General features: G+C 42.2%; 1 protein-coding gene, 1 long non-coding RNA gene and 1 other non-coding gene across 3 annotated transcripts in view; 1 reads left to right on the top strand and 2 right to left on the bottom strand.

Moving 5' to 3' along the window:
- The window catches only part of PITPNC1 (phosphatidylinositol transfer protein cytoplasmic 1), a 176,097-nt gene that overhangs the window by 13,350 nt on the left and 135,634 nt on the right, over positions 1–27,113 (bottom strand). Inside the window, exons 6-7 of the mRNA XM_054048012.1 lie at positions 20,237–20,332; positions 1,508–1,663 (exon numbers count right to left, since the gene is read on the bottom strand). Coding sequence (XP_053903987.1) covers positions 1,508–1,663; positions 20,237–20,332 — 252 coding nt within the window. The remainder of the gene's footprint in view (positions 1–1,507; positions 1,664–20,236; positions 20,333–27,113) is intronic.
- The window catches only part of LOC128848198 (uncharacterized), a 50,398-nt gene that overhangs the window by 15,681 nt on the left and 7,604 nt on the right, over positions 1–27,113 (top strand). The window lies entirely within an intron of this gene.
- On the bottom strand, positions 25,645–25,753 carry LOC128848486 (U6 spliceosomal RNA). The gene has a single exon (XR_008447046.1). It is a non-coding gene; the product is annotated as a U6 spliceosomal RNA (small nuclear RNA).

The following is a 27,113-nucleotide window of genomic DNA, read 5'->3' as shown; positions in this document are numbered from 1 at the left end:
TCTTAAAATGGAACCTGTTAATTCTTTTCACATATGAGAGGTCAATAACCTTCCAAAATCCTACCAATGTCTGGACATTAAAATACCTGGAGAAGACCATTTGATAATTGTATCATTAATGAATTAGTATTTGGACAAGTGGAATGGATAACTTTCCCACCACTTGTAAAAGCTGTAAGATAACCTGGATGTTGTTATTCTGTGAAGGTTACTCATTTCTAATTACAGATTTTTTAAAAATCTTTGAAAAAAATATAATATACAAAACTTTGGTAGGAGAATATATAGAAAATCCTATCCAAATTATGAAAAATTCAGGCATTTTTCAATAAAAAAAGAGATTGAATTTGCAGAATAGGAGAAGTGTTTGCAACTGTGACTTTATCATCTTGGAACTCTGTACATGCCCTGAGATATCTGGTTTGAGAAGAAGGACTCACACATCCAGTGAAAATGAACAATAATATACACTTGAGAATGAAGCATGCTAAACGTCAGGAAATCAAATGAATGGTGCAAAAGGCATCAGAACTATTGCAGTAAGTCCAACGCAGTTGTGTAGAAACTGCCATTCAGGGATATCTTAATATTACGCTAATGGTCCAATTCTGATCTCACGTACACTGGTTTCTTACTGGTGTAGCATTGTGACTTCAGAGGAGACACTCTTGATTTACATCAGTGAGACTGAGGTTAGAATGAGACTCTAAATCTAAGGAGTGGGCTGAGACTGCCACGGTTTTTGTTCTTAGTATTATGAAATTGGCAGATTAGCATAATGAGAATTTAATGAGCTTTTACTGCATCCAGATAGCTAACCATTAAAGCCAATAGAGCTGTCAAACTGAAGTACCTGTTTGGCCTCATGTTCTGCTCTCTCAGTACATTGGGAGTAGCTACACTGATGTCAATGGTGTAAAATCAGAATGAGTGAGGTCAGAGTCAGACCCACAGTGTTTCTTTAATTGTGGTAACATTAAATGAACTGCTGATAAAGTGCAATACAGACTTTAAAAGCTTCAAGTAATGAAATGACAGAAAAAAATAGTTCAGTCTAGAAACATTGTATTGTATTCATCTAACAGTTCAGAATTGTTATGATAAAGCTGTTGTCATTGGCACAAATATTATTTTACCAGCAATGGCGGTCTCTTGGGAAAGGATGTTGTTAGTTCTGCCCACATAAGGATCACAGCATTGGAGATGTTATTGCTAGCTGTACTCAGAGATGGGCGAAAAACTAAGCCTTGGATCTGAATAACTCGAGCCTTTGGGGAAGTTTGTATCCAGAGATTAATTTTACAGCTGGGCCTCTTCTCTTTAATTGACAGACGAAACCCCCAGATCCAATCGCCCTTGAATGTTAAGGAGGTTTGGAACCAGATATAAACCTGAACTCCCTGGCTCAGACCCATCTCTAGTCCTATTCATGTGCAGGTCAGGATAATGCTCTAGTTCCACTTGTGCTCTAGCCCTTCTCCTGTGCAGGATAACAGCATTCACTGACCTTATGTACAAATTGTTCTACTCTAGTTTGAAGTCCCCAGACTTCAAATTTCACAGTCACCAGTTTGTAGGAGCACATGATCGGCTGGTGTGTCTCCCTCCAGCCTTCTTTTAAGAAGCCTCTCCCCGTCTTCTCTGACTTGAAATGTTTAGGATCCTGCAAAGCAAGGAGAACCACGATTGAAAAACCTTGGCTGAAAAGTCTCCATTTGTTAGCTTGTTAATGCATCTGTTTTAAGGCACAGTGGAATCATGCTAATAAACACTAAGTAAAAACAACACAATTTGCTAAATGAATGGCAGGATATAAGAAGATACATGAGGCCAAATACTAGTCTGTTACCCAACTGCCAGTGCACTGATGGGAGCAGTAGAAACTTGGCGATGCTGTGAAGCTCATTTGGCACAAAAGACATTGTGCCATGGCAGGGCATGATGCTACAGGTCATTCTAGTACAATGCATTATGAGGCACTGTTTATTGCTCAAGGAGCAACAGGTCTATTTCCAATGAGACCTGCTAGCGTATTCTATATTGGCAGCATACATACACAACTGACTGTGGTCCAGCCACACCTCTATTCCTGAAAACCATCTCTCTTTTGGTATATCACACCCACAGAACATGGCAGATCTGCCAGCACACTCTTGTGGGTTATCGAAGGGTGTCAGCTGGACAACCCCTTTGCATGCATCACTACTGCTGAGAAGATCTGTGGCTGACTGAACTCTTCCTCTTCCATACCCACTGCAGAAGTTAGCTCAGTGTAATGCACTAAAGTGAAAATGCAGGGAGTTGCTCAACCTGGAGTAGCAAGGGAGCCAGATGGGATGACTCCTGTTGAATCTCATCCTTAGCTATAAACCAGTTAACTATTGGAAGTTTAAAGTAAATGTAATGGCAGGGGGAAAATATCTAACGTGTTTTTTTTAAAAATTACAAAAACTCTCATACAGATCATGTATAAAGAAACTAGAGAAGGGAAAGCAGAGATTCCCTTGTGCTGTATGTCTGCACTTTAGAGCTGGCATGCTAAAAATAAAATGTGTAGTTGTGACAGTGCAAGTGGCAGGAGGGGCTGGCTGCCCCAAGTATGTACCTGTCTGAGACACTGGGCACATACTCATGTTGGCTAGTGCCTTCTGCCATTCACATAGCATGGGTAGATCTCCTCGATTTGGGAAGTACACCCCCCAGTTTGAAGACACTGTATACGTAAATCCTGCCTGTATTTTATTTTGGGACCGTCTCTGCACATCATTTGGATGGAAAATAAACAAAAAAAGGTCAAGGGTAAAAAACAAAAAACAAACAAACAAACAAAAAAAAACCAACACCACCACAGCCAAGCTTCATTATCAATGTGTTGGAAGCAGAGTTACTCACCTGTGTGCTCCTTTATGAATTTATCAAAGGCCTTATCATCTACTGCCTTAGACCTTGTGTATTCATTTATAACTGTGTAAAGTGAATGCAAAGAAGCCATAAAATGCTACAATCTTGATTTGGTAGCATTTTACATGCACTTTGCGCAGGTGTCAATGACAACACAAGTCATGAGGGCAGTGAAGAATCAGGGTCCTAATGTTCAAACCAACTGGGAGCATTGGAATATTATAAAGAACTCTGTCTGAGGTTGAGGAAGCAAGTTAGATACATTTTAAGCCTATGAGAACTACATTATGGTTATAATCAGCAGATGGTAAAGTGTACATCATCTGTTCGAAGGGCTTGACAATGCTATTGTAAATTCTAAACTAACTTGTATATTACTGGTTGAGCATGAAACTTTACCAAGTTGGAACTTCCAGTAACAGCTCAGTCATGGTACCTTTGGACAAAACCCTGAAGGGACTGTAATTTCAACATCAGCTATTTGATTTTCCAGAAAGTCAAAGCCAAGAAGTATGATACTAAATATATTGTTTGATGGGGCAGTGAAGCCAAGACAATTGCTACTGAAAGCAAAGACATTACATCCAGTCTTGATTCTTAAAATGAAATCACTTTCCAGGTTCTCAAAACTCATTGCACATGTGATAAACTGTATTTTAAAAATAGGGATGTTTTGGAGATACGGTCATGAGAAGACAGCCAACTTGTCTTCAGGGTTTATTTTAAACACAAAAGGATGCCCTTGGTTTAGGCAGGACAGAAAAGAAACACTTAGTGATTAGTTGCTGTTTATTTGCATTAGTTTGTTAATTTCTATGTATCTGGCCTTATGTCTATACCTGCTAATTGCACCTTGTCAATCTTGGACAGGATTTACAGTTCAGTGTTCATTTTCAAATGAACAAGAACAGGGAAGTAATGATGAATTTACAATGCAACTCCTTGAATCTACACTCAAAATCAAGTTCAGCTGTACCCTACTCCCTGAGACCTTAATCCAGGAAAGCTTGTGCTTAAGTCCAGACTATTCAGAAAAACACTTAAATATGCACTTCACTTTAAGCACAAGCTTCAGTGATGTCCTGAAAAGAGGCTGAATAAAGATGAGCTAGGGAAGAGGCAAAATGGTGAGACTACTCCCTTTTTATTTCTTACCACTCACTGTGAGCTTCTCTCTCACTTGGTGGTATTCTTTTTCTAATGTTTATAGTTAGCCCCAATGACGAGTCCAGTCGAGTCTGAACTAGCATTGCTCACTGGCGCACCGCCACAAGACCTCCAGCTCCCCTCCACACCGGAGGCGTTCGAGGCAGCAGCGGACCTTTTGGCACATATAGCACCACCCTCACCTCCTAAGTGAGAGATCACCAGCACTGGTTCCGGGCCCGGTACATTCCGTGGGCAAACTGGCGATGATGTCAGCCATAAGACCACCAACCCCATTGCATCAGCCTGCGGCACAGGTGACCCGTGTGGGTGAACCGCTCCGGTCCCCCAGTTGATACTGCTATCGCTCCTCTGTGGTCATCACAGTCTGAGACCTCAGAGTTGGAAGTGGCGTCGTCTTGCTCTAATAGGAGCAGAAGATCCTGCTGCCAGTGCAACTGACAACCCTACCTGGCACCGTGGCTGGGCCAATGGCAGGCTCCTCAGTGGCCACTCTGGACACCCTGGGCCTATCACCAGAGCTAGGGCTCCAGAGCGGCATCGGTGGCCTAAGCTTCTTTCGAGGCGGGCATCCAGGTGGGGACACACCTGCTGACATCAATGGTCTCAGCTCCAATGGCACCATTGACGACCACGGCACCGATCATATCATTGGCAACTGGGGTGATGTTTGCAGCACCGCCCTCGGCACCGATACCAGCACCACTCGTGATGCCAACCGCGGCATTGTTGGAGGCACCAGTCCTGATGCCAACTGTGTCACTGACCATGGCACCGGCCACGGCACCAACTGGGACTCTGGCCACGGCACCGACCGCAGTGCAGCTGCTCCTTGCCCCATGGGACCCCAGGGGGCCGAGGGCAGGGAACAGGCCCCAGTACCGACCAACATCTCATCTTCCTCATCGCCGGATGATGCGGTGATGGGTTCCTCAACCACTCCGGCCTTAGAGGACACTAGGGTCCTTCAGCATCTGCTGAGATGGGTGGCCCAGAACCTTAATATCAAAACTGAGGATGTGGTGGAGGCGGCCAATCTGATGGTCGACATCCTCTCCTCCCACCCCCCGGGCCATCCCGTATTGCGCTGCCGCTGATTAAAACTTTCAGCAATGCCACTAAGACTCTATGGCAAACCCCGTCCTGGTTGCCTCTGACTGCTAAAAGGCACAGGCAGAGGTTCTGTGTGCCCTCTTGAGGATACGAGCATTTATGCACAGTGTCAGCACACATTGTTAAAGACTTTGGATAAAATATTCAAAAGTGCCTATGTGTCTTAGGAGCCTAAATCCCATTTTCAAAAGTGGCATAGGCTCTTATGAGCCTAAATCCTGTGAACTTTCAATAAGACTTAGATTTCTAAGTGCCTAAGTTATTTTTGAAAATGGGATTTAGGAGCCTAAATTGCTTATGTACTTTTGAATTTTTTGCCCTTTATTCCCTTAAGGAATTTTCATGTGGTTTCAGATGATCTCTAGTTCTATATTAGTGGAGAAGAGTAATGTTATAATAAGTTGATAACTGCTAATATCTGCTAGTGCTGAGAGTCACATTGTCCCATACATGCAATCTATAGTTTTAAGCCCCAATGATCATTTCGGTTTAGGAGGAAGATGCAGCAAATGAAGATTTCTCAGTTACTATTTCATGTTTTTAACTATATACTTTGTACTACATCAAATATTATTTTCCAGCTGCAGGATGCCTAGTTCCATGATCAATTTTCTTTTATAAAACATTTTTTCAATTTAGGTATTCTGTGGTTCTTATTAGCAGCATGGATGTTTCTTTGATATCAGTGAGTAACTTCCTGCTCTTACTCAACTAAAAGTGGACCATTGCTGATCGCTCTTAAATGAAATGTTCAGGTAGGGTCTGTCTGACCTGGATAACATCTTATTTCCTGTAATACTTCTGGTTCAGAATTTCTCAGGCTGATAAACTAGAAGTTTATCTGCCACATTGGGTTATTGAGTCCAGAAGTTACCTTAAATAATTCTATTTTTATATACTTAAGGCAGGGACTATCTTTTCATTTTGTGTATATACAGTGCCTAGTATAATGGAGCAGTGGTTCTGATTGGGATTTTTAGGCATTACCACATTAAAAATAAATGAAAAATAATATAGGTTTTTACTATTTCTACCTATAGAACTATATAAATAATAATTTATTTTCCCCACCCCAACAAACCTCTAGATAAAAAGTTCCAAATCCACCCCAAGTAACTCCATCAAAGTCAACAGAATGACCCCAGTTACCAAAGGAAACTAAACAATAAGAACGGCCGTACTGGGTCAGACCAAAGGTCCATCTAGCCCAGTATCCTGTCTACCGACAGTGGCCAATGCCAGGTTCACTCCCTCTGGGGCTCCTAACAGGTAATGATCAAGTGATCTCTCTCCTGCCATCCATCTCCACCTTCTGACAAACAGAGTCCAGGGACACCATTCCTTACCCATCGTGGCTAATAAGCCATTAATGGACTTAACCTCCATGAATTTATCCATTTCTCTTTTAAATACTGTTATAGTCCTAGCCTTCACAACCTCCTCAGGTAAGGAGTTCCACAAGTTGACTGTGCGCTGTGTGAAGAAGAACTTCCTTTTATTTGTTTTAAACCTGCTGCCCATTCATTTCATTTGCTGGCCCCTAGTTCTTATATTATGGGAACAAGTAAATAACTTTTCCTTATTCACTTTCTCCACATCACTCATGATTTTATATACTTCTATCATATCCCCCCTTAGTCTCCTCTTTTCCAAGCTGAAAAGTCCTAGCCTCTTTAATCTCTCCTCAAATGGGACCCTTTCCAAACCCCTAATCATTTTAGTTGCCCTTCTCTGAACCTTTTCTAGTGCCAGTATATCTTTTTTGAGATGAGGAGACCACATCTGTACGCAGTATTCAAGATGTGGGCGTACCATCGATTTATGTAAAGGCAATAATATATTCTCCGTCTTATTCTCTATCCCCTTTTTAATGATTCCTAACATCCTGTTTGCTTTTTTGACTGCCTCTGTACACTGCGTGGACATCTTCAGAGAACTATCCACGATGACTCCAAGATCTTTTTCCTGATTTGTTGTAGCTAAATTAGCCCCCACCATATTGTATGTATATTTGGGGTTATTTTTTCCAACGTGCATTACTTTACATTTATCCCCATAAAATTTCATTTGCCATTTTGTTGCCCAATCACTTAGTTTTGTGAGATCTTTTTGAAGTTCTTCATAGTCTGCTTTGGACTTAACTATCTTGAGCAGTTAAGTATCATCTGCAAACTTTGCCACCTCACTTTTTACCCCTTTCTCCAGATCATTTATGAATAAGTTGAATAGGATTGGTCCTAGGACTGACCCTTGGGGAACACCACTAGTTACCCCTCTCCATTCTGAGAATTTACCATTAATTCCTACCCTTTGTTCCCTGTCTTTTAACCAGTTCTCAGTCCATTAAAGGACCTTCCCTTTTATCCCATGACAACTTAATTTACGTAAGAGCCTTTGGTGAGGGACCTTGTCAAAGGCTTCTGAAATCTAAGTACACTATGTCCACTGTATCCCCCTTGTCCACATGTTTGTTGACCCCTTCAAAGAACTCTAATAGATTAGTAAGACACGATTTCCCTTTACAAAAACCACGTTGACTTTTGCCCAACAATTTATGTTCTTCTATGTGTCTGACAATTTTATTCTTTACTATTGTTTCGACTAATTTGCCCGGTACCAACGTTAGACTTACTGGTCTGTAATTGCCGGGATCACCTCTAGAGCCCTTTTTAAATATTGGCGTTACATTAGCTATCTTCCAGTCGTTGGGTACAGAAGCTGATTTAAAGGACAGGTTACAAACCCTAGTTAATAGTTCCGCAATTTCACATTTGAGTTCTTTCAGAACTTTTGGGTGAATGCCATCTGGTCCCGGTGACTTGTTAATGTTAAGTTTATCAATTCCAAAACCTCCTCTAGTGACACTTCAGTCTGTGACAGTTCCTCAGATTTGTCACCTACAAAAGCCGGCTTAGGTTTGGGAATCTCCCTAATGACCATCTAAAGAGCTTGACTATCTAAATGCAGATGGGATTTGTGTTTTGCTCAAACCACAACAGTTATCAGGAGGTCACAAAAGGCATTTTGTTCTTTTGGAAAGTTAACTCAGCACACAACTAGATTAGTGATGAAGACTCTTCTTAGCTGTTGGTCCACAACAGGCCACAGATATCTACTGCATTGCTCCTGGCTGAGAATTCTTTTAACAGTGACCACAATGGATACTCACAGACGGTCTCTTGGTTCTCTTTAATCACGCCCATCTGTTTGAAGGACTAGTCATAAATTGGCGGGAGTGCTTAAAGCACAGATGCCAGGTGGTGATAGACCTGGACAGGCAACCTGCATAGCTCAGGAAGTGCCAAATCTTTAATCGGAAATCCTTCCTTTAAGAAAACATTAACATACAGATATCGCATGATGCACCTTCATGAATGAGGGCTGGAAAGGCAAAGACTGTAGGGAGTATATTTCCATTACGGTACATTGAAAATAAAGGGTCAGATCCTAAACACATTATTCAGCAATTACTCAGTCCTTGCTCAGGCAAGCTGGTATTCAATTCAGTGGGAGTTTTGCCTGTTTGAGGACTGAGTAAAAAACTGAGTAATGTGGCCAAAGGAGCACAGCTCTAGTAAGAAGGGGAAGAATTGTGAGTCTAATTTTTTGTCCATACCCCTGAAAATTTATCCCAGGGTTTGTCTCACACCTGGGAAGGGTGCAAGTGCTTTACGGAGGAGAGTATCTATCTGTCTTCGGTTGTAGTTCTGTTGCTCTCATCGCTGTAGTATCTAAGGGCCTGATCCAAAGTCCTTTGAAGTCATTAGAAATCTTTCTGTTGAATTCAGTGGGCTTTGAATCAGGCCACAAGTAATGAGTACTGTTCCAGAGGTTTTGAATCAAATTTTCAAAAAATTTTCAGCTTCCATTCTGGGGGTGTAGTTTGTTCCTGCAATTGGGTTGCTCGTGTAAATCTGAGGACCAGCTCCTCCAGCTACCTGATGGAGAGCAGAAATCAGGTAGCAGAAGAGCCAAGTATTCTGATTTGCATTCACAATCCATTTTGCAATCACAAATTGCATCTGCAAAAAGGTGGCCAGGTCTGGCCTTTTGAAAAATATACCTCTTTGTATAAAAGGAGGCCACAGAGGGAGGGCCCAGGTTACCTGCCTGGCCTCCTCAAATTTGAATGGCATTGCAACTGCATGTGCCAGATTGCAATGCCACTTATTCTGATGGCGGATGATAGGTCCAAACGCGAGTGACATTGTTGTCCTGAGTGCCAGGTTGCAATGTAATTCACTCAAATTTGGCCCAAACACCCCTCTGTCATGCCAGGTGGGAAGGGGCTCTGCCGTTACGCTACCCCACTCTGGTCAAGAGGGGGCCCTGGCTCCTTGGTCTAATAATATTAATAGCAACCTTACTAGTGTTCATTACCCAGGCTATCCAGAGAGCAAAGTATATTCTACCAGGTTGCTTACACTGTCAGTTTGGCTTACAAAAGATAATAGTTGACCAGGAAAATGTCTTGCTATTGGAATGTGCAGTTTTTAATCAATATTAAATTAAGCAGATACAAATCAACAGAATTCTTTTCAGTTCTTCAGGCAATCATTCCTGCCGGTACGACATTTTCATAATGCACCATCCTAAAATATAGACAACGGGTAATAGTTTCAAAAGTGCTTAAGTGACCCTAGGAGCCTAAATCCCATTTTCAAAAGCACCAAAATTGATTTTCAAAAGTCCCATTGATTTTCAGAAGGACTGAGGCTCCTAAGTGACCAAGGCACTTTAGAAACTGGGAGTTAGGTGCTTTTGAAAACTATACCCCTGGTGACTAAATGCAGGGAATGTTGTGATGAACTACAGATCTTTTGCACCTGGGCTTCAGGTGCTTTTACACTAAGTGTTCTCAATATTCGCGTTTCTCACATGCGGCCACTAAGGACTTTTCTTGCAGCCTCCTGGGCTCTGATTGGAGGGTGGGGCAAAGTAACAGCCCCTCCCCCTCCCTGTTTCTCCTGGATGCACTGCCTTGGTCTTGGTTGCTGGGGCCGCCAGCAGGAGTTGGGTACTGCGCCCATCTGGAGATACCTGGTTCACACCGCTGTAGGAGTAGGCAGCCAATGAGTTCCCCACCTTCCCAGGTGCAGTGGGGATCAGGCTTTGGGCTTCAGCCCTGGGGTGGTGAGGTGGCAGGCTCTGTCTGTGGGGCTTTGGGCTCCAGCCCTGGGCTCTGTCTGTGTGGTGGCAGGCTCCAGCCACACGGCTTCGGGCTCCATCCCCGGGCCCTGTCCCCCGGCATGGGGCTTCAGGCTGTGGCCACGGGGCTTCAGGCTCCGGCCCCCTGCTGCCTCCCCTGACCCCGCATCCCACCCATTGCCCCTGGTCCCACTGCCTCCCCCAAGCCACCATCCAGGGCTTAATTTGTCCCCAGGCTTGCCTGGGCTGAGCAAGTCTCTTGTGAAACGTGATACCTGTATGTTTATTAATATCACGTTTCACAACAGACTTGCTAGTAGCAATAAATAAATGGATGTGTATATTTGCATATTTATTTGCTTTTCCTAAAGCTAGTTAAGTATTTTAGGAAAAAGTGTGAGAGCAGCCACCAGCAGGAGCTGGTGACCACACTCCGAGGCCACCAAAATATTTGTTCTGAGAACCCCTAACTTACCTTTCTGTTTTCCAAAAGAAGTGCTCATCTCACTCCGAAAAATCAGGAATTCATCTGACTATTTCTTAGGGCACTACAGAGAATCTCTTTTCCAAATGTAATTAGAAATGGATTTAAAATACTCCTTGAAAGGGGGACAATCATTACACTCTTGGATCCATGCATTTTGTATCCTAGTGTAAATCAAGCACAGACGCAGCAATATTTTTGCTTTGTTAGCGCTTGATACCTAAAGTGCTGTTTTTAGAGCACTTTGTACTTGGCAATACAATGTACTGCAAACACAGAGCAATTTGTGCCTTTCCCTAGCAAAATGACTTTATCAGTTGAGCATGCCTCATAAATTATATCTGACAAGCACTGAGAGAGGTGGGGAAGGATTTTCTAAACCATCCATATACTTTGGTTGATGAATGTTCTAGAAAGGACCACACTGAGGCACTGAATTCTGAATGCTATGTTTGACCTAAGGTTAAATGATTAGATGACTTCAGTGTTTAAGGGAACAAGGGTCATACAAAGGCTTTGCTGTGCTGAAATGTACACTGTGCAATTTTTGGACTAAAGAATACTTTGCTATTCGTAAAAAGTAAATCCCAGATTTCCGTGGGAGTTCACCTCAAAAGATGTATTGTTACAAAGCTTTCACTCATCATTAACTCGCAAAGTTGTCATGGCCAGATCAACCCAATAAAACACACACGGCTACATTCTGATCTTAAGACATTAAATGGTAGGGTTAGGAATATGAAGGGCAGACAATATTTTAAGGCCACCATTCCAATCCCATTGAAGATAGTTGAGTAGCACTGGTGTAATAGAGCAGGCCTTAAAATGTTGTCTGTTCTCTTACGTTCTTAACCTTTAGTTCCCATGGCAAGAGTAAAGTGACTTATCAGCAACAGCTCAGGGGAGGGATTACAGGTTAATTCAGTTAAATCTAAACAAGACACTTCTCTGAAACGAAATTCTTGCACTGGCTGTCAGGAAGACATCAGATCAAGTTTAGGTTTTGCTATTTACCTACAAGTCTTTATGTTCAAGATTATCCCTGGCCCTTGCCAATGCACCATCCTGACCTGCAGCAGCCAGTGCTGGGCCTATATGGCTTTGTCAGCTCTGTACTAGAAACACTCCTCCTAGTCTACTCTTGGGGCTCTCTTGAACATTAATTGCTCTCCCAGCGCTCCTGGTAATCCACCTCCACGAGTGGATTGGCTCCGAGCGCTGGGAGCATGGCTCCCAGCATTCAGAGCCTGTTTACACTAGCGCTTTAAAGCGCTCAGACTTGTTGAGCTCAGGGGGGTGATTTTTCACACCCATAGCCAGCAAGTTAGAGCACTATAAAATGTAAGTGAAGACAAGCCCTTAGTCTCCAGAAGTGAAAGGGCAGTGGGCTAACACTGCACGTTTTTATCCTCCTACAGGTGGCTTTTTGGATGCCTCAAGACAAAGATTCTTTCTGGTGCGCGGATTCTTTTTCTTAAACTCCTACCAGGGAACATTCTATCAACAGATATTTGACATGAAGTAAATTTTTTTTAGATCTAAACTAAAGATCAATTTGTTTGATCTAGCATTTCAGAACTAATTCTTTGTGATTGTATTTTGAACGATGTGACCTGGCATTTCATCAACAGCTGTGAGGGGTAGGCTTTGGATTTCAGACTGTATGTACAGTGCTCCAGAAGGCTATGTCAATGCAAACTCCTACTAGTGTATTTTAATTGTAAATTTTGTATTTCATTTTTTAAGTATTTCATTTTTTATTTGAAGTTTATAAAAATAATTTCCCTGAGGCTGCTAGATAAATACTGCTTTACCCCAAATGTCAAGACAATTCTGCTATAAAGCAAAGACATGTTTTGTTTTGTTTTTTAAAGTGTATTAAATAACACATGGTTCTGTGGCACAGAAGTTGTAGCCTACAGACCATCTCTAGTATATATGATCTTATCTACACAGTGGAAATTGACAGGAATAACTAGCTATTCTGGCACAGTTTAGCTACTCCAGAATAACACCTGTGTAGACACGATTCCGGAATAAAAGTGACTTTATTCCAGAATTATTACTCTATTCTGGAATAATTACTCCACTCACAAAGTAAAGTCACTTTTATTCAGGAATAGATTATCCACAGGGGTCTATTCCAGAATAACTATTGCAATATACTTATTCCAGCAGACAAAGCACAGTGATTGATACGCAAAGTGAAAAGGGATTCAAGGGCATTAGACCAACATCTGCTCCAAGATACTTCATAGTAAATCTGGAGTGATTCCATTGGAGTTAACGCAATTGCTGAGGAGATAGATGTAACTGGGAACAGAACAAAGACATTTGGCCCCCTGTTGCTCTAGCACTGAGCACAGGCTTTGATATGCTTCATGAAACTTCTCTGTATTAGAAACTCTTAACTGAACAGTTTTCATTATAGAGAGAAAATTTTGTTTTCTTTCTTCTACTCTGACACTTTAAAAAGCTGAGATGACAAAAATGATTGATAAAAATGGGAATGGGCCTAAACTCAGATCCAGCAGTCACAACAGAAAACAACATTGCTGTGGCATACATGGAGGACACATGGTAATCTAGCCAGGCATTCTACAAGCTACTCAACTGGTGTTAGTAACTACAGGGAGATTTTCACTTGGTTCTGCTTAACCCAAGCTGAATTATTATACTGACAATTTAACACTTTACTATGGGAGCAGAAGCAGCTGTATTATTTCAAATGTCATCGTTCTCTGTGCCTGAGGTATAATGCGGGTTTAGTTATTCTAAAAGCACCCCAACAGTGGCAAGTTGGACCCATTAAAACACAGCTGTCTTACACTAAACAAATTGAGAACTGTGGCAGCTGCATGAAATCTTTTCTATCTGGAGGTAATTTAAAAAGCTTACTCCCTGTCCCCCAACTTCAGCCACTTTGCTATAAACAGGAAATGAAACATCGTTAATCTGAGAACTTAAATATGGTGGTAAGGAACACTTTGCAGAATAGTTCATAGCTACGATAAATGTTTTATGTGAATGGCTCACTGGAGGCGCTCATTCTTGAGCAGTAGCTCAGCTTCCCACAGCTCCCATCGGCTGCGAGTGGCCGTACCTGTGGCTGCTCAGGTAAACAAAGCCTCTCAAAGCCACGGGCTTACCTTGAACAAGCTGCAAACCAAGTTTGGGAACCCCTGCTCTAAATCGAGCCCCTGAAATGTGAGTCAAGTCACTCAGGAAGGTGGCAGCAAAAGGTTTGATGATGAGAAATGCACAGAGTGTCATCACCAATAATTGTAGATAGGAAGAACTCCAGGGAAGACACTGAGGTGCAAGTAAAGAGACCTGAGTGTAACAGCTAGACGGACCCCCAGTCCAAACTGAATTAGTTCCTGAACAAATGTATGGGCCAAATTCAGACAGAGTTGCACTTACTTGCACCCAGTCTGAATTTGGCCCTTTGATTCTCATTAAGAGTTATATATGGAATGATATCAACCCATTTTCTTATGCTGGCTCTATGAGATCACCCAAGTTCTCATTGCAAAGTTTAGTGGTTTTCCTAGCATGTTTGCATACACAGAACTGTGACCATGTCCAGCCCTTGCGATTATGCAGGCTCATGTAGGTTTAGATAGACCTTTTTCAGATGCCTTGGACATTTACAATGCTCAGTAAATGAGTGCAGAAAAGGCAGGAAGTGAAGATTGTGGGGGTTGGTTGATCCAATGGTTATCTAATATACAGAATCCATTAATACCTTGGCCATTTTATTTATTTATAAAATTATTTTTGCACCTATTCTCAAAATACACGGGTGCTTCACAGCAATAAAAATAAATCTTCTTTTTGAAAGGGCCCGATCCTCAGCTGGTGCCAATCACTGTACCTCTTTGAAGTCAATTTACACCTGCTGAGGATCTGCCTAGGTTTGTGCTTGCCATCATTAATAAAATCCTTTGGTGATTCGGTAGTGCTTTTTTGCAAACATTGAAGGATGAGACCGTCACTCTTAAATGGATTAGGATCATTTAGATGGCTCTGGCCAAGAGATCACTCAAGATTATCCTGAACAATCATTGGTAGACATGCTCCTGGCTGAAATGATAACAGCTCTTCAGCACATGTGGCCCCTGGGTAACTATATCTTTGACTCTTCAATTTGTAGCTTGTTTGTTGCCTTGGAAGAGGAGGGGAGCAGATATATGTTACATGAATTACACTTCCCCTCTCCCCCTTCAATCCCGTTTTCACAAAACACACCTCCCCTGTTTAGTTACAGCAGACGTCAAAGTGCGCTGCATGATTCCAATTGGAGATTATGTGCATGAAAGACCTGTCTCTATTGACTCTATTGTTTATGTGAAAATCACTGCTATGTGATGTGTAATGGAAGGGAAAATACAACTTCTTTAACTTGACTGATACAGCCATACAAGTACATTAGAATAAAATACCTCTTTTAGACTGCGGGCTCTGTGGAGCAAGAAATGTCTGTTTTGTTTGTACAGCCCCTAGCACAACAGGACTCCTCATTTCTCACTGGGGCCTCTAGGTACTACTGCAATATTGATATTAATATTAATAAGAATATAATCTTTATGTGTAACACAAATAGGTCCATCTTTTCTGAACTTTGCTAAAGTTAGTGCAGCTGTGTTCATTTACACCAGGAAAAGATTTGGTCCATAATCCATGGGTTGGTTCATAAACAGAAGCTCAAAGAAAGGTCACAATCAAATTGCATGAAAAGCCACTTTCTGCAGAGGCCCCTGAAATATTTATGATATTGATACAGTCAGTTTACAAAGATGGGGGGAGGGGGAGAAAGGAAAACTGAATGCCCCAGAGCTAAAAATAAATAGTCTGAGTCACAAATATTAGCCTAATAAGAAAAAGTATGTTGTTAGTGCAATTTTCTCTGATCACACTAGCACAGGAATAATGATCCACCTATTGTGATAAAGTTCCTCCTCTATCTTGGTGGGTCCTGCGCTTATTGGCAGATTTTCTTGCCTCAGAGATTCACCATGTGAGTTGGGGAACAGCCCAGAAACCTTCCCCTCTGAAAGAACCCACAGTCCAGGTCAATTGGGAGGTTTGGGGGGAACCCGGGCACGCCCTCTACTCCAGGTTCCAGCCCAGGACCCTGTGGACTGCAGCGGTCTATAGTGCCTCCTTGTAACAGCTGCATGACAGCTACAACTCCCTGGGCTACTTCCCCATGGCCTCCTCCAAACACCTTCCTTATTCTCACCACAGGACCTTCCTCCTGGTGTCTGATAACACTTGTGCTCCTCAGTCCTCCAGCAGCACACCCTCTCACTCTCAGCTCCTTGCGCCTCTTGCTCCCAGCTCCTCACACCACAAACTGAAGTGAGCTCCTTTTAAAACCCAGGTGTCCTGATTAGCAGGGCCGGCTCTAACTTTTTTGCTGCCCCAAGCAGCAAAAAAAAGTGCCGCCCCCCTGAGCCCCGCGCCGCCGGAGCCCGCCCCCCCCAGCCGATCGCCACCGGAACACACACACCCCCCAGTGCCGCGCCCCCCCGCCGAGCGCCGCGCCGCCGGAACCCCGTCCCGAGCGCTGCGCCGCCGAGCGCCGCCGGAGCGCCCCCCGCGGAATGCCGCACCGCGCTCCCCCCGCCGCCCCTTACCAGGTGCCGCCCCAAGCATGTGCTTGGTGCCTGGAGCTGGCCCTGCTGATTAGCCTGCCTTAATTGATTCTAGCAGCTTCTTCTTAATTGGCTCCAGGTGTCCTAATTAGCCTCCTGCCTTAACTGGTTCTAGCAGGTTCCTGATTACTCTAGTGCAGCCCCTGCTCTGGTCACTCAGGGAACAGAAAACTACTCATCCAGTGACCAGTATATTTGCCTCTACCAGACTCCTGTACCCCACTGGTCTGGGTCTGTCACACTATACAAATAGTTTAATAAACACTGACATATTACAAGAAGATTCAATGCTGTATCAAGTGAAAGGAGAATCTGGTCTGTGGGTTGTAAATTGTGTAGAAAAATCCCTTTGAACCACCCTGAAAATTTTACATCAATCTGTTTTTAGTAGAAACACTGTTAATTGTACTATGAAAAATACATAGGACCAGATTCTCATTTACACTATGGTCCCTTTATGCTAATGGAGCCTTAAAATGGGCAGAAATTATATATACACCTTCTTTAAGGCCCCTTCACACTGCCAGAGTAGACTAAAGAGCCTTAGTGTAACTGAGAATTTGGTCCATATTCTTCATACGGGAATGTGAAAACAAAGCTTGGAAACCTTTGAGTGTACTGGATCAGTTATTACAAATTCATTACCAACTACCAAATGTATTTTTTTTTTAAATGAGTCCAGGACACCTTCCCCCCAAATATTTACTTTTCCCTTAAATTGGAATGATGGGCATCTTAGCTCTCAGTGTTTTATTAATTGTTGAAGAAACTTCTATGGTCTCTGCATAAATTATGTTCAAGCACTGAGAGAAACATAACAGTTGTTGGGCTATTTTTGTTGTTTAACAACCATGCAAAAAAATCTCAATATGCTTGGAATCAGAGTCATAGATTTGTCCTTGAAATATAACACATGGTCTTTGAAACTCTTCACTGAGTTAACATGAAGTTGTTTTTCTGCGTTGTAAAATAAATCTTATCAAAATGAAATTTAATAGTTGGGTATTAAGGAACCATAAGAAAAGCTTAAAAGCTATTTGTTATCTTTATGTTTATAGTATCCTGAAATGCATATTGAGATGAAAAAATATAACTTGATTTCCATAAAACACAGCCAAATACTGACCAGTTTAACTGCATGTCTGTTCTCTGCAGCTGTTATTCCTAAATGGTACTGGAAGACCATGGGATAGAGTTAAGATAATGTGAGGCTGGTGAGTCATTTCACAAGGTGACATATAGCATGGATTTCAGTACACAACAGATGGCTTTTACTCTACAATATACTTATTTTTACTCTGTTAGAAATACAGTTTTTCACCTCCTTTATTATGATGAGTAATGTATTATAAAAATTTCAATAGGAAGTATAAATAGGAGATCGTAACATATGGCTTTCACAGTATGAAATACAGATTTCCTATCTTATACAAATATTTCCCCAGTCAGTTCTTCATTTTCTATCCTAAAAATGGTTGTGCAGTCTTGATGTGCACTGTTAAACAGCCAGTGTGCTCCGCCCCTGCTATGAGGATATTATTGGGTCCAGCCTCCCTTTCTGCAGAAGCAAATTGTGCCTCCAGAATGAACAGTAGGCATGAATCGGAGTAGTTCTCCCTCTAGCTACATGTTTTGAGCCTGCAGTTGGGTAGTGTGAGGCTAACGTGTTCACACTTGCCACTGAAGGGTGGGTGCTAATTCTGCAGCTGTAAATTGCATCCACCTAAAGGAGGGAGCCGTTCAGGCACACTTTAGATTATTGAAACACATGGCTGAAATTTTCAAAGAAGCTTAAGAGAGTTAGGTGCTCAGTCTTCATTGAACTTCAATGAGTTTTGGGTGCCTACATCCTCATGGCTTCTTTGAAAATCTCACCCTATATATTACATAGAAAAAACTTTGTTGAAAGAACAGCATTTAGGTTATAACGTTGAGCATTTGAATGTTAGGAAATGCCAGATTTATGGTTGCTCATGCAAGCTTAATTCAGCCCCTTTGTGCTTTGAACTTGTGCCCCAAACAAAGCAGGGATCCTATGGAAAAAATAGTATGTTATCATATAATTAAAGACTCTACTATAATGCATATGCCGTGCACAAGAGGGCAGAATTAAAGTTGTCCAGGCAACTGTAAACCTGGCATTTTCCAACTTTCAAAGCTTGACTTTGCAACATTAACAATATTCTTTTAGCATAGTTATTTTATATGTAATTATATTATGTGCATTGTAACAACTTCTCAGCTAGGGTGACCAGATGTCCCGATTTTATAGGGACAGTCCCGATTTTTGGGTCTTTTTCTTATGTAGGCTCCTGTTACCCCCCACCCCCGTCCCGATTTTTCACATTTGCTGTCTGGTCACCCTATTCTCAGCATGCATCTTAAGCAAAAGTCATGAGCTTGACAAAGGAATCACTTGGCAAAATTCTATGAGCTGTGTTATGCAGGAGGTCAGACTAGATGATCATAATGGCCACTTCTGACTATAACATCTATGAATCAGCAGCAGCCTGAACCCTGAACCTTCAGTACCACAGCACACACTGCTGCCACCTGACTACAGGACTAACTACACTAGCTAGCAGCAGCAGCAGCTGTGGGTGGACCAGTGGGCCGAAGTACTGCATCTAGGGGATGGCCAAGGGGATGATGAGCTTGGCCTATGAATCTCTCTCTTTCTCTCTCTCCCTCCCCCACAGTGGGAATTGGGGAACTTCCTGCCCCATGAGGTGCCCCCTGGTGGGACCAGGTGATGGGTCTAGGGGAGATTTATGGGGTGGATGGAGGGGAAGCTGCTCCTGGTAGGTGGGGGGTAGGGGTTCCTGCCCAATGTAGTGCCTCTAGAGGGGGACCTGGTCCACTGGGGTCATATGCTGGACACAGGAGTGGAGAGGAGCCCAGCTCAGCTTTTTTCCCTCACCCCTAACACTGCTCCCAGGTGTTCACAATAAAGCAGGTGCTGCAGCAGCTTGGCCCTAGAAGGTTGGTGTTAGTTATTATTTAGGCAGGCTGCCAACGCTTTCTGAGGAAGGCAAGCAAGAGAAAGAAAATGGTGATTCTGAACAGTTTATAACAACACAAGTCAAATAGAATTTCACAGAACAAAGACGAGGCACTTCTCCACCCTGAGAACATTTCCCCTGTTAAATATCAAAGGCCTCTTGTAAACAGTGGAGATTTAAGAACCTCTCAAAGAAAAGAATGCAAGTATCTTTTATAATGGAAATTGTTAGGCAACCTAAATATAGGGGTCACTTCCAGATCCCTCTGTAATCTATAGCTCTAGCCCACAGTTTTAGACTGATGACCAGTACAATTTTATTTGAAAATACAAAACTAGTTTGAGTCCTAAGAACCCTTTCCTATCCCTGTTCTTCCATATACATGAAAGAGCCCCATCAAGGACCCTTTATAATTTATATGAACATCTTAAGATCTTAAAAGAGATCCACACATTTTGCATATGGATGTCATGTCAAACAAAGATCAACCTGAAGTGTATCTGTTCCCTGTAAGCAGACTTCAGAGCAATCTATGTATTGTTTAAAAGCCTTCTCTGATGCTTTTGAAGAAAAAGAACGTATTTTTGAAAGTACAAAGAGAAATTTGGACAACATTTTAGCACTGCAGTGGAGGAGTCTCTGAAGTGCCTAGTGAGCAGCATCTGGGTTCTGCAACAGGGGGTCAAATATGTGGAAAAAAACCCTACCAGTGACAAATGAACTCTAGGCTACATTCCTTCTTCACTGTTTTATACTCTTACCTCCGATTCTTTGTAATAGCGCTCAGGGATTTCGTCACAGGCAATATCGATAAAGCAGACTTCCCGCTCAAGATCTTTGGCTTCGTTGTCAAAAATCTGCAAGATTTAAAGAAACTTTAACTTTACAACAGGACAGTTCCAGCTGCAATACCGGTTACTAGGCATTGTAAGGGGCTGAGCCAATGGCTTGTAGAACAGCAGAGCGCACAGAGCAGAGGAATCTGACCTCATGCTTGGAACGCTTGCAGCAGCACTCCATGTTCCCATAATGCCAAGCCAGCCGCAGAATCCAGAGGCCCTGTACACGTGCCAGAGCACGCAATGAGGCCCAGGGGAGAAAGTGGGTGTGACCAAGGAGGCAAACAACACGCAATACATTCCTAAGCAGGATCCAACTCCTGCTTAAGAGAAGTGCGCAGCAACCATTGTTTTGGGCTATTTAATCACTCCTGCTTCAAGCCAGGAGGCATTGGACTGTACTTAACAGTACACCCTGCTCAGTGCCCCTTGCTGCTTCTCTGCTCCATCCACTCCTTTCCATGTCACTGTGCACACCTTTGTAGGCTCCAGCCCCTAGTGACTACTGGGTAAAGCAGATATTTAGTCAAAGGATTATTATTTACGTTGCCTTCTCTAATTGTTGGGCCAGATATCACCATCAAGGGAAAAGCTGAGTTTCCAGACTCAAATTTCTTTTGTTCTTTCTAGAAGATTTATTAGAAGAGTTATTCTACTTTCAAGACAATGATGAAATGTATCTGTGCATGTGTATGAAATGAGACAAAGCTTCGACTCTGCTGTTATACTGAGACTCAGGATTCTGGTTGAATCCTACAGATTAAAAAGGTTGAGGAAACCGTAAAATCACAGGATAAAGTTCTGCTCTCAGGTGTGTGCATGAAGCTCCTATGGATTTAAATCCTTTAGGACCAGGTTTTGAAAGGCCAGGCTCCATTTCTGCACCTACATACTGAGGGTGCACTTTTGGAACCACAATTATTTGCATGTACAATTTAGGCAATTTCTATGCCTAACTCCCTGACTGTGCCCACAATTCAATTACATGGGCATCTCAATGACATATGCTGTGTCTGCAATTACATGGGCATCTCAATGACGTATGCTATGTCTGCAACAAAAATGGTGGCCAGGTTAAGGCGGTCCTAAAGTCAGGAGAGCCATGCATGCACAGTCAAGGACAAGAACTGGTCAAGAGTGTGTTTTACCTGAGTAGTACCATGCTCTACGGCTAACGTTTTCAGGAAATATATATATCCCTTGCTTGAAAAATAAATTTAATGAACATACAAAAAAGTTAATTCCATTTCATTTCAGCCCAGTGGGACAATTAATTTGATATAAGGATACAAAATGCCAGCGCTACTCAGTAGCCAGACTGCCAGTTTGGTTTTTCTGCAAGAAACATAACTATTCAATATACAGCATTCATAATGAAAGAGAGACTGGAAATGGGCAAATATATGGGAGGAGGTTGGGCTAGGCCAGTTTGTAAATTCTTAACAGGGTGCTATTAGTAACATGGGTAAGACACTTTCTTAAAAATATGTTTTTAATCTGACATTGTCCATTCAGCTGTGTACTTGAGATGTTGCAGGCTCAATCTTCTAGCAGAACCTATAAATTACACCCGTTTTAATTGTTTTCTCCCTTTAACAAAGTTTGAAAGAGGTCAGGTGGACAGACGCCTGGAGGCTGTTCAATTAAATCACTAGCCTTTGCTAGTTTGTCAGCCAAGTGAATGGTTAGAAATGCACATAAAAATGTATCATCCTCAAAGGGTTAATTTAGGAGGAAGAGATTATTTCACATCCCTCTCCATCTCCATTACTCCTCCTCCTCACCCCAATTTGGCACTAGTACACAGACCATTTCCTTAACTCCAAAAGTCGACTGCATGATGTCCCGGCTCCCCATTACTAGCCCAAGTCGTCATCTAATCATTGGTCCATGTTCTTTTCTTAGACTGTCCTCACAAGATTTGCAGATGGAGATTTAATCCCCTAGTTTTATCAGCAGTGGAAAATAAGAAGTCATTAGAGCACAAGATTGATTTCTTTTTTAGGTCTAATTCTCTTATTGCCTCTTCTAGCCAAATACTCCGGGATATTCTTAAAGCCCACAGGGGGGATGGTTTGATTGCTTTTGCAATCAAAATTAAGAATCTGGAGAAATTAAAAAGTTTTAAAAAAAGAGATTAAAGCCCACAAAAAGAAACGTAAGGCTCCCAATCTGTGCAGCTATATTTGCAAGTGTGCTGAGAGTGAATGACAAGAATGCTTTGTGTCCTTCATAATAAAGGAGAAATTGTGGAAAGGCTGAATGTTAAATATTATTAAATCTGAAGGGTCATTTTGAGAGAGAGCGAGAGCGCACACTTTACTGCAATATACAAACATCTGTGCGCTTCCATTTTCCAAGAGGGATGAAAACTGCTCAAGAGAAGTTTCCCAGTCAGATTAAATCACCCCCAAAATAACAGAAGAACAGATAATTGGGCTATTTTGTATCAAGATAAAGTCGTTTGTTTAGAACAAATAAAAATGCCCCCCCCCCCCCCCCCAAAAAAAAAAAAAAGCCCTGGGACAACGTTAAAAGAAGCTTCTGATGCCCAAAGAAAGATCACCCAGGGCACTGAGACAAAAACAAATGCTTTTCAATTTACCCCCATTTCTTTTCTTTCTACTATGTCATGCGAGCTCCACTACCTTTTCTCTCCCAGGTTCCTGGCTCAAATCTAGCCCAGGTCATAGTGACTGTCAGTTTCTGCCATCTGACTGTGAACACTTAGGGTATGTGTTCACTGCAGAGTTAACCTGAATAATTGACACTTGGGTCTGAGCACGTGGATTCTCCCAATTTGGGTGTGAGCAGCTAAACTACAAAGCCATACTCAAGTGTGCCCACTTGATTGCATCCACACTGGTTCTGCACTCACTCAGGTGAGGAAGTAGGACTTCTGGGGTCACGTCCCATGGTTCTTTGTGCTGCTTTAAACGGAGCCGATCTATGATTCTTTCTTAGTGAATTGTGAGGGTAATTGTCTGGCCTTCTGGGCACACACGAGGCATTGTAGGAAGGTATTGGAGGACTATCATCATTTGAGTGGTTTAGCTTGCATCCTACTGCAAAGTGGCTGGTTTACCAGCATGAGTGTAAGCAGTGCTCAGCCCACCCCAAGAGGGGTCAGCTAAACTGGGCGTAAAGCACCACCCTGCACAGGCCAGGAGGATTTGTGTGTGAATGGGAGCTAGATTAAGGACAACAGTCAAGTAGAAGCCCAGGTGAACTCTGTAATGAAGACAAGCCCTTAGAGATTAAAGCAATCAAGTGGCCAGTGAGGAAAGCTGAACTCAGTATTTTCAAAAAGAAGCAAGGTTCTAAAATGGATATGTTTCCTTTGGCGACTATTCAGTCCCATCCATTGTCTGGGTTTGGGCAAGGGAGGAGCTCCAAGTCTTGTTCATTTTCAATACATTAGGTTCACACCGTTTGCAACTAATTGTGCAAGTAAATTAAAAGGATAATATCTCCAAAATAGATTTGCTTCCAGAAAAGCAGGATGCTCCTAAATCAATTACAGGTAAGGTAATATGGTAGAAAATATAGTTGTTCTCATGTTCTGAGTACCATATTTCTGGGCCTGTCTACAACACAAAGTTGCACCAATAAGATTGCTCTCTATAAATACATCAGAGGGATAAACACAACGGAGGGAGAGAAGCTATTTAAGTTAAGGGCCATCAATAAGTTTAGGCGTGAAGTTAGATGAAGGTTTTTAACCATGGGAGGAGTGAAGTTCTGGGACAGCCTTCCAAGGGGAGTAGTAGGGGCAAAAAACCTAACTTGTTTTAAGACTGAGCTTGATACATTTATGGAGGGGATGGTATAATGAGGTGGTCTACAAAGGCATATGACCCATCTGCAACTGCTATTAGCAAATATCTCCAGAGGCCAGAGATGGGACACTAGATGAGGAGGTCTTCCGAGTTACTACAGAGAATTCTTTCCTAGGTATTTGGCTGTGGGTCTTGCCTACATGTTCAGAGTCTAACTGATCACCATATTTGAGGTGGGGATGGAATTTCCCCCCAGGTCTGATTGGCAGAGACGCTGGTTTTTTTCGCCTTCCTTTGCAACATGGAGCATGGGTCTTTAAATCAAGATTTGAGGACTTCAGTAACTCAGCCAGTGGTTATGGGTCTACTACAGCAGTGGGTGGATGAAGTTTTGTGGCCTGCAACGTGCAGGAGGTCAGACTGATGATCATGATCCCTTCTGGCTTTAAAGTCTGTGAGTCTGTGAAATGACTAGATTGGTCTCAATTCACCCCTAATGTTTTTTCAGTGAAAATTTATGTGTGGGCACTCTTATTTCAAAATAAAAGTGTCCTATTTCAATGAAGTTTATTCTGAAATAAGAGTGTCCACACAGACTTGCATCAAAATAACAAAGCATGCAAATTAAAACTGATCCAGTTATTTTCATGCAAGTCTCTGTGTAGATCAGTCCGTAACCAACAGATAGAGGGCCTATACTCCTGCTTTTTTTGAGTCAATGGGAGTTTGACCACTTATTTCAATGGAAGTGGGATCAGGCCTTAACTATATATTACAAAATTATAACATAAATAAGAAAATGAACCAGAGCAGAACAGATTGTTTAATTTGGAGTGTAACTGTTGATCTGCATGCCTCAAATCAGAGTCAATGTCCAATCCAATTATTAGTCCATCTTTGACCTAGTAAGAAATTTGCTGAAGTAGCCTCCCAGAAAATGTGTCATGCTGCTGCATAAACTCTCAGATGTGCCTGGAAATCTATAGATACTGAATTGTTGCCTACATTAAAAGCTTGTCTCAAAGGTAGAAATTCTCTCCTCCTAAATTAAGCAATGAGGTTCAGATTGTGAACAAATCTACAAATTAATTTTTCTTTCCCTCCCCAATACTAAAATTATTTTATTGTTATGGACAAAGTGACAATTAACATACCTCTGATTTACAGTTTAACCAGTTTGTTTCTATTCTGCATCATTCAGTTTCTTTTCCTATAAATATCTTTATTTGTGTCAAGTTCTAGAGTTAAAAGCAGTACTTGTTTGTTTGAAAAAGTAATCCTGTCTGAGTCCTGGATTGCCAATACTTGAATGCCACAAGATGGCATCTGCACGGGGTAGAACAGACTATGACAGAAATGGCTTGAGAAAATCCTTTCTCACTTTAGACACACAATTAACGTGTCAAAGAGACTTATCCCTGCATTCTGCATTATTATAAGTTCAATGACATGCCACTTGAAAACAAGAGAAAAATAGATAAAGAATCCCAAATCCTGAGTTACTACAGTTCCTCTGTCATTTTAATGTGAGGTAGTGGTCTCTCAAGTGTTGTGTGCTGTCTATTTTTCTTACAAATTTGCGTGTATCTTTGTACAGGGGCCATGCTAATCGTCTCTGTATTGTTCCAATTTTAGTATATGTGCTGCTGAAGTGCAGCACATTGAAGTGCTACAGTTCTTTCCCCACGTATAAAATGGGGCTAACAACACTTACCTCCCTTTGTAAAATGCTTTGAGATCTCTGGATGAAAGGGGCTGTACAGTATTTATGCTGAACTTTATTTAGCAGCCTTGACTGATGAAAGTTTATTTCTAGCATGCATGTCGATCTAAATCGGTACTACACGTTGTAGGAATTTGTATCTAAATAGATACTACACTTTGTGGGGCTTATAGATTCTTTTGGAAAACTGAGTTAAACTTGATATTACTAAATAGAGCATATTTTGCAGAGCAGGACAACACTCATGCAGCCCTTGAGACTTCGCTTTAGAAATCACAATTTGATAGCACAGCATAACGAGCCATATACCAGCTTTCATGCAGAAAAAATTCTGGCATTTAGCTAAAGAGTGATATACTGAAGAAAGACCTCAGTGCTCAGATAAGATATTCGATTCTGGGCTTGGTTCTCAGGAACACGTACACCCCTTTATAGTGGGATATCTGTATGCCCATTTTAAGGCCCCTTCACACTGCCAGTGTAGCGTAAAAGAGCCCTAGTGTAAGTGAGAATCAGGCCTTCCATGAACAGCACTGAGTCTGTGTAATTGAATCAGGAACTGAATGTTCCTGTGTCTACTACTACTTCATAAGCAAAGCTTATCCTAGCTCCAACTCCATACGCAGTAATAAAAAATACAACCTATGCACAAGGGGGACAAGATTGCATTTCCTAACCACTAGGCATTTAATTCTCCCTAATAACATTGTATTAATGGAAAAATAAAAAAAAGATTATGGGCACAATCCTCATCTCCAAGCTGGCCCCTTTATGTTGGGTGAAAGGGCCAGAGCCGTGTACAGGGGCTCAATAAGCCATGATCTGGCCAAGGGAGGATTCCCCCAGCACAGGAATGGCAGAATCCAGACAGGTCCTCTTCTGGGGAGCCCCCTCGCAAGCCCTGACACAGGGGACATGCCAAGGGCAGGGCTTTTGACGATTTGGGGGTTTGGGTGTGGAGCTGCAGCATGCAGCATTGTGGAGATTCTGAACAGCGCTATGGCCCACAGGCAGCTGGAGACAAGCTGCTATAACTGAGGCCCCCAGAACAGCTCAGGATCAGGAGGGTACAAAGGTGGCTTAAAACCATTTTAGCCCTCTCTCCCGCTGAGCTGTGTTTTCTGTGCTGTGCCTCTTAGGAACTCAGGAGACAACCTCTCCCTTTGCGACTGTGATTTTAGTTAATTCTTCAGGTCCTCAAGCTTTTATTTAGGCTTTCCTTAAAATTGCTGTTTAACTATAAATAAAGTAATTGAATCTTATTATCAGGCCACGTGCTAGGAAATAAACTAGAGAT

Source organism: Malaclemys terrapin, chromosome 13 (genome assembly GCF_027887155.1).
Source record: "Malaclemys terrapin pileata isolate rMalTer1 chromosome 13, rMalTer1.hap1, whole genome shotgun sequence".
Lineage (NCBI taxonomy): Eukaryota > Metazoa > Chordata > Testudines > Emydidae > Malaclemys > Malaclemys terrapin.
Note: the sequence above shows the minus strand (reverse complement) of the source record. Positions and strands in the feature narration are given on the sequence as shown.